General features: G+C 37.4%; 1 protein-coding gene across 1 annotated transcript; it reads right to left on the reverse strand.

Annotated features, from left to right (window-relative positions):
- Positions 1-1733, reverse strand: LOC311285304 (ladderlectin-like). Its single transcript, XM_084400899.1, has 6 exons — positions 1657-1733; positions 1454-1534; positions 1138-1244; positions 630-752; positions 348-459; positions 1-193 (listed from the first exon to the last, which is right to left on the reverse strand). Exons 2-6 carry the CDS (start codon positions 1512-1514, stop codon positions 114-116), a joined length of 483 nt encoding a protein of 160 aa, XP_084257025.1. The 5' UTR covers positions 1515-1534; positions 1657-1733; the 3' UTR covers positions 1-113.
- Between the last annotated feature and the right edge of the window lie 6667 nt (positions 1734-8400).

Here is an 8400-nt window from a genome sequence, read left to right on the forward strand (position 1 = left end):
TTCACATGCCTGGATTCAATGCTTTATTAATTGAGGAGTGTTTCAAAGAAAATTAAGAGATTGAATTTCAGAATTTTTTTTGCAAAGATAAGATCAGAAAATGTAGTACAAAGTCAATATGGACCAGGTTGACGGATCTCACAAATATAGGTCTTTGAGGTTGAACAGGATGCATCGTTCCAGCAACGGTTAGCTGTATGGTGGAATAATGAAATCAGTTGATCATTACAGTGGTGTTCAACTTAAGGCATAGAGAAATCCAAACAAGGCATTTAATGTTACTGTATGTTATGAAATTATAGGATTGCAGATTAGTTAAAAAAATAAAAATAAATGAGTGCACTCACAGGTCCAGTTGATCTCCAAACAGTTCTCAGGACCACCTGCATTGTTAGGTTCTCCAGAGCACCAGTTGGTATAGTCATACACAGTTCCATCACTCCACAACCACTCTCCATCCTAAGTGAAGAGAAGGAGTACAAAAAGTGCACTACTGTAGTCAGACGCAAGCCAATTAAGTTCAGCTTTGAAGTCAAACCATCTTCATTAGAAACTTTGCCTTTGATTAAAGCAGAAATTTCAGTTTAGACAAACAAATAGGTTTCTTTAGGGCACACAATTGAACTTACTTGTACACCATCATGAGCACCAACCCAAGTTTTTGTGGAAGCACGCAACAGACTCAGCAGGAAATTATTCTCTGGTTGATCATGCACAGATGCGAGATTCGCACCAAAAGATTGACAGTTTCTCTGAAGAGACAGATTTGTCATTACAAAATCTTATAATCTTTTTATTAGAAAGCAGAAATGGCTTTAAACATTAGTAATTTGCAAACAAAGAAACATTCCCACTTATATTAAGAGCACTTAATCTGTACTAACATTTAAATCAATCATTTGATTTTAAGTGAAAGCAATTAATACAGCTGTAATTAGATCTAGGATTACTCTGTTGACCCAGTGTTAACCCACCCTTAAACCTAACCATCAAACCTGTCCCCAACCTTACCCATATCCCAACTCAATAGCAGCAAAAGTGTCTTACATCAACACAATACATTGTACCAAACCATTTATTTAATTAAAGACATAATATAAGGTGTTGTTCAAATAGCTTTGTTGTAGAATACATTACCTCTGCTGTGATCCAGGGAACCGATTGAGAGAAGTACTTGTAGCACCGGCGTCCAAAATTTTGCCATCCACGTGGACATCTTCTAAAATCAAGTGTGGATTCACTACCTAAATGGGGATTTTGTAATATTTAGCGTTTTTATTTTAAATTATTTCAAGTTTGTGTGATTATATGAAAAAAAAAAAGAAAAAAAAAAAAGTGTACTTTAACACTGAAAATGCTTCATTAATCATGCAAATATCAGTAAATAGAATCTTGTACATTCCCATAATGCACTTAAACTGGCAAGAGTTTACAATTAAATGGTTCTAGTTACCATCTGCATTCCCCATGGAGAAGACAACAAAAAGAAGCAGAAGACTGCTCAGCATTGCCATGATGAACTTGAAAAATCAACCTAAAAACAAATAAGCAGGTAAAGTTAAATGTCTGCACTCAAATGCTGCACACTGTGGAATCTTAGTGTATTTTAAAGACAACGCAAATGTTATTCAGTAGGTTTCTGTTCCAAAAACTCACCTTGCTTTTCAGATTGTTGTCTTCAGAATCTCAGAGGAAGTGTTTGTTAAGTTCCAGAAAGAGCCCTGCGTTTATAGTCTACTTTACTAATTGGGCCTCATTTATCAATCTAACGTAGATCCGAGCGCAGAAATCATCTTAAGACGGTTCAGGTGTGATTCATGAAACACTGGAATACAGCCAATCCCATCGTACGAATGATCGGATGTTGATAAATGTGGCGCTGAAAACAATTGTCATTTGAAATATCACAGCCCTAAAAATTCACGGTTTAGAAACCATAACTTCCTCATTATCTTCACCTGGGATGTTCCCATGACAACTCAGCACGGTGTCCATCAGCTGTTCTTAAGACAGAAATGTCTTAACACAACTGTTACAAATAAATATAGCCATAATTGTATTATATGGGACATTCTACCAGAAACGTACATTATCTGTCCTTGGATTGTTTCAGTGAATAAAAAAGTATTTCATCCAAAAATTTCTAAAACTGGCTCATAGTTGATTTCTGTGAGTTGTTCTGTAAAGGAATATGTCATTCATTGGGTTCTCAGATATTTTTTTCTTTATTAAAAACACTTTTGAAAATTACAAATCCTGTCCATGCCCTTGTCCTCAGCCAAATTGGAGCTACAGCCTTCATAGTTTTGTTATGCTACAAACTGTTATTTAGAAAAAAAAACTCATCAATAACAAGTTTAAGCTGTTATCATTTACATCAACTGATCAAAAACATAAAATTATATATAAATTCTACAAATAAATTCTATTTTACAACTGTCCCCATGTTTTGGTCAGTCCTGTCACGTTTACATAAAACTCTACATAAAATGTGTGAAATACGCCTTTAAGGGTATCACTCAGAGGAAGTGACATCATTTGACCCAGGTGAAGCTTACATTGATTAAGGCTTTATGATTTTAAGCTTGTTTTTGTATGTTTTTTTTAGGAAGACGAGCTAAAGGGTCAGGCCCTGTCACGGTTAAACATTCCAGAAAATAATGAAAATCTTTTAAATCCAAAACATGTCTAAAAAGGTTACTGAAATTCCTTGCTTGCATGTTAACAGTTTTTATGCTAGCATGCTAGCAGGCTGAGTAATGGCAGTTTACAATGGCCAACCGTCAGGCCCTGTCACATCAGGCCCTGTCACATTCCTGTGTGACACGGCCTTACAAATGAATGTTATTGTTCTTTTTTATAACATTTATTGCATATGTTATGTATTTAACGCATGCAATAGTAAAATGAAGGCCAAGGTGCTTGATTTTTATACAACTGTGGCCATGGAAGCGATTTAAACACCTGAATTCAATTATTTGGAGGGCTGTCCCAATACTTTTAGCAATATTATGTATGTCCTTGGCTGAATTTTACCATAGTCTAATATTACTTTAACATTAAAATTATAATAATAATTTAAAAAAGAAATGGCAATCAAAACTTAAATAAAGAACACAAAACATAACTTTTTCTGCATCATCAAAATCCATAAAGTCAGTCCTGTCACAGTATCGTCAGTCCTGTCACGCCATGGTCAGTCCTGTCACACAGGAAATATGACAAAAGTGTACTATTTGAGGAAATATTAATTAATTAATCTCTTTAACTGTGTAGATGAAGGTGGGGGTATATATCCACTACTATGTTTTTATAAAAATCTCCTATGTAAAGGTAGTTATTTTACAACTATATGAGTGCCTGCGGGTATTCTGTGATTTTGTGTACTACAGTTGACCGAAAAGTTACTTATATTTCTTAAAGGAATTATAAAACCATGTTAGATACAATCAGGGACATGTGATCAATAAGAAAATGCTATCTGTATCAAAGAAATTCATTAGGAAACCATTCTAACATATACAAATTTGTCTGTGACAGGGCCTGACATTTTAGGGATGAAATGCGTATAAAAATGTATTTTATTTAATCATAAAAACATGCTGAGATGGGATGATATGTGTTTCTCATAGTTTAACATGTCCTCCATATGACTCAACGTTCAGATTTAAGAAAAATATTTTTTTTTTTCCAAGATTTTTTAAAGTGGAAATGTACGTTTCTGGTAGAATGTCCCCTATATACAGTGAGGAAAATAAGTATATGAACACCCTGCTATTTTGCAAGTTCTCCCACTTAGAAATCATGGAGGTGTCTGAAATTGTCATCGAAGGTGCATGTCCACTGTGAGAGACATAATCAAAAAAAAAAAAATCCAGAAATCACAATGTATGATTTTTTAAATATTTATTTGTATGTTACAGCTGCAAATAAGTATTTGAACACCTGAGAAAATCAATGTTAATATTTGGTACAGTAGCCTTTGTTTGCAATTACAGAGGTCAAACGTTTCCTGTAGTTTTTCACCAGGTTTGCACACACTGCAGGAGGGATTTTGGCCCACTCCTCCACACAGATCTTCTCTAGATCAGTCAGGTTTCTGGGCTGTCGCTGAGAAACACGGAGTTTGAGCTCCCTCCAAAGATTCTCTATTGGGTTTAGGTCTGGAGACTGGCTAGGCCACGCCAGAACCTTGATATGCTTCTTACAGAGCCACTCCTTGGTTATCCTGGCTGTGTGCTTCGGGTCATTGTCATGTTGGAAGACCCAGCCTCGACCCATCTTCAATGCTCTAACTGAGGGAAGGAGGTTATTCCCCAAAATCTCGCAATACATGGCCCCGGTCATCCTCTCCTTAATACAGTGCAGTTGCCCTGTCCCATGTGCAGAAATACACCCCCAAAGCATGATGCTACCACCCCCATGCTTCACAGTAGGGATGGTGTTCTTGGGATGGTACTCATCATTCTTCTTCCTCCAAACACGTTTAGTGGAATTATGACCAAAAAGTTCTATTTTGGTCTCATCTGACCACATGACTTTCTCCCATGACTCCTCTGGATCATCCAAATGGTCTTTGGCAAACTTAAGACGGGCCTTGACATGTGCTGGTTTAAGCAGGGGAACCTTCCGTGCCATGCATGATTTCAAACCATGACGTCTTAGTGTATTACCAACAGTAACCTTGGAAACGGTGGTCCCAGCTCTTTTCAGGTCATTGACCAGCTCCTCCCGTGTAGTTCTGGGCTGATTTCTCACCTTTCTTAGGATCATTGAGACCCCACGAGGTGAGATCTTGCATGGAGCCCCAGTCCGAGGGAGATTGACAGTCATGTTTAGCTTCTTCCATTTTCTAATGATTGCTCCAACAGTGGACCTTTTTTCACCAAGCTGCTTGGCAATTTCCCCGTAGCCCTTTCCAGCCTTGTGGAGGTGTACAATTTTGTCTAGTGTCTTTGGACAGCTCTTTGGTCTTGGCCATGTTAGTAGTTGGATTCTTACTGATTGTATGGGGTGGACAGGTGTCTTTATGCAGCTAACGACCTCAAACAGGTGCATCTAATTTAGGATAATAAATGGAGTGGAGGTGGACATTTTAAAGGCAGACTAACAGGTCTTTGAGGGTCAGAATTCTAGCTGATAGACAGGTGTTCAAATACTTATTTGCAGCTGTATCATACAAATAAATAGTTAAAAAATCATATATTGTGATTTCTGGATTTTTTTTTTTTAGATTATGTCTCTCACAGTGGACATGCACCTACGATGACAATTTCAGACCCCTCCATGATTTCCAAGAGGGAGAACTTGCAAAATAGCAGGGTGTTCAAATACTTATTTTCCTCACTGTATATGCGTTATATATGTGTTTGTGTGTGTGTGTGTGTGTGTGAGAGAGAGAGAGTGTGTAGGCCTATTTCTCTGCTCTCAACTTTAAAACTTGCAACAACATGACAAAAATGTGTCAAATATCTGGCACATTTACATGATGGAGTAAAGTGCTCATGTTAATTAACCCGCGCTTCAACTTTCTGGATTGCGCCAAAGAGATAATGTCAGTTTGGTTTTGGGTTTTGTTTCATGTCTTTTATTTTGTAGTTTGTTTCTTGTTTCCAAATCATATATTGCATACATACATTTATTTATATAGCGCTTTTTACAATACAGATTGTTTCAAAGCAGCTTTACAGAGATAACAGAAAAATAATGCAACAAAGTTTGTTTCCAGAAGAAAATAGCGTTACAGTCCAGTTTAAGTAAGCTCAGTGATGTTTCATTTTTGTTGTAAAAAAGTTATTAATTTAGTTAATATATATATATATATAGCCGCTCTGGAGAAAACCGTGATGTCATCGTCCAGCTCAGTTCTCATATATGGCGTTTGGTTAATGTGTTAAAGGGATAATTGTCTGGTTTGCATCAACATGTTGGGAATGATTTCTTGTTAAATTCATCTTTAATGCATTAAATAATTAATCAAATTAAATTTGAATGAACACAAACAGTTTGTGTGAAGGCATGGAATTGGACTAGTTCTGGTGCAGCTTCCATGTTTTAAGCGACACTGCCACAAAAAAAAACCCAATACTCACATTTCCATTGTATATCTCATTCCACAAAACAAAACATGTAAATTAAGAAAATAATATTAATCTACATGTCTCATTCCACAAAACAAGCTCTGCAACTTAATGAAATAATATAAAATAATATAAACCTACTAAATTCTTACTATAAAGGTTTATATATTATATACAGTCCGAGCGCAAGTCCGATGATGATACATTGGAGGAACGAGTTATTCAACCCGAACCTCCATCGCAAGGACAACTTGAGCAGGACGTTTCTCAGTGATACACTGCTCAGTTATGGAACATTATGAGATGTTGCAGCTGTAATTCCTCACCATCAGCATTAACAAGTGTATGTCCATCAACAAACCCATGTGTATATTTCTAATTTATTGCAGTGCATATGCGGTATCAATAACGGTGCCCAGCACTAATGTGAATCTTGCTCCATCTTTACTCAGAGGAGTAAGAACGACAGACAATCTGCATTAATAGACACAGTTTTAGGTAATTGTGATACCTAATCACGACTGATTAGCAGAAGCATTTCAGTAAGACAGTAATAACGTGAGTTAGCTGGTTAGCCAGAAACGTACACAATATAAAACACAAAACTACATATTTTGAACATCCGGTAGAAAATATATACATCAATAATTATTCATACTTACAGGTTGTATACCTGCAAACTTGGTTCTGACCCATATTTCAAGAGCAAGCGTTTTGCAAATCCCGCGTTGAAATCAGTAAAATGAAGTTTGAGGGCTGGTCAAGTTGTTCGTGGCGGACAACATACAACATAGGCGGGCATTATGCAAATGTTTTTTCTAGTGACGTACTGTAGAAACGTAAAGCAGTAGGATTCGAAATACAAACAACTTGTTTACTCGGTTCAGAGTCGATTCTTTCTTTTGGGAGACAATAACTTTATTTATCGTGCACTTTCGACTTTACAACTTTGCAGAATGTTTACATTCACAAACAGCTATATTACACACTGCATAAAGGGGAATATTTGAAAAACCATAATAGGGACACCACTTTAAAAAAAAAATTCCCTTATAGGAGCCAATGGCCCTTTAATTGATTTTATCTTTATTTTATTTTTTGTCTGGAGCCCTAGGCACTGCTTATAATGTTTTCTAGGCAACTTAACAGATGTAACGACTGAGACAAATCAGACACAATTATTTGGTATATGTACCAAAAAAACTTTAAACTTCACTCTGGGATCTGTGGTCCCATCCCCCAAACAGGGCAAGAAGGTCCTACCACGATCAGATAAGTTGGTTTTATGGGTGTAAAAGAATGTGACCACATGCTCAAGAGAGAGACAATGGGAAGACAGAAACAATCTTTAATACAGACTTTGGTTCATTAATCATAGACGAACTGATCTATAAAGGAACATGCATCCCAGAAACTGTGTGAATGATTGACTGTCTTGTGTACTATTATGTATATACTATGGTATGCATTTTATTATACAACCAACCAACGGTCAATGTAACCTTACCTGTATCATGTCTCCTATCTAATTAATCCTCATTTAATGACCTTCTCTTAGAATGCATTGTGGGTTTGTTATATCTATCTGAGCATTAATGAACAGAAAAGAGGTAAGGCAGATGTCTAACCACACTTGAGATTGCGTCATAAATCTTCCCCACAGAAGAAACTCCCGCCAGAAAGTCCACCCTTCTCATTGGTCAAGCAAACCCGGAGAGGTGGGGCCTTTCTCAGGCTTTATTAGAGACAGTCCACAGTGACCGCCCTCTCTTAGCTCTTCTCTCTGGCCTCTGCTTCTTCCCAAGGGCCCCAGCAGGCCTGAGCACCACCTGCTATGCCTTCATGCTTCCAAAGGGAGTCAGACTGCCTTTTCTTCAATCCAGAAAACTACAACCTTACCATCACTGAATGGGCAACGATCAACTCTTGGCCTTCTTGCTACATTCAGGATGCCATTCTGTCCAGCGTGGCCTCATCAGGCCCCCGGGCTGCAGGCTTCTAATCACAACAGCCATGTGCTCACTCAGGAGAGAGAAGACTCTCTCTCAACCACAACAGCGTCGAAACCACCATGCAAGTTCATCATATCTTCTCCATCCAGCAGAGAAGAAAACGATTGCAACTTATACAGTGACATTTGACACTCACAGATCCATCAACGAACTCAATTTTCAACCACTTCAAGATTTGTAGACTGCACAGACCATGCAAGTATCAATTTAATGACGTGCTCTGAAAATGGTAAGCCGATGGTTCTTTTCCTAGTTAAATAGACCTTTGCCATAGTTCCATTTCCTGTTTCCGGTTCCATATCACTCAA

The sequence above is a fragment of the Rutilus rutilus genome (assembly GCF_951802725.1).
Source record: "Rutilus rutilus genome assembly, chromosome: 2".
Lineage (NCBI taxonomy): Eukaryota > Metazoa > Chordata > Actinopteri > Cypriniformes > Leuciscidae > Rutilus > Rutilus rutilus.

Excerpts from the sequence above, each read along its gene's own strand:
- LOC311285304 (XM_084400899.1), bottom strand. The coding sequence starts at position 1,514 with ATGGCAATGCTGAGCAGTCTTCTGCTTCTTTTTGTTGTCTTCTCCATG. Across the intron at positions 460-629 it reads GTGCTCATGATGGTGTACAA|GATGGAGAGTGGTTGTGGAG; the intron begins GTAAGTTCAATT and ends CTCTTCACTTAG. Across the intron at positions 194-347 it reads TTTGGAGATCAACTGGACCT|CTAACCGTTGCTGGAACGAT; the intron begins GTGAGTGCACTC and ends TCCACCATACAG.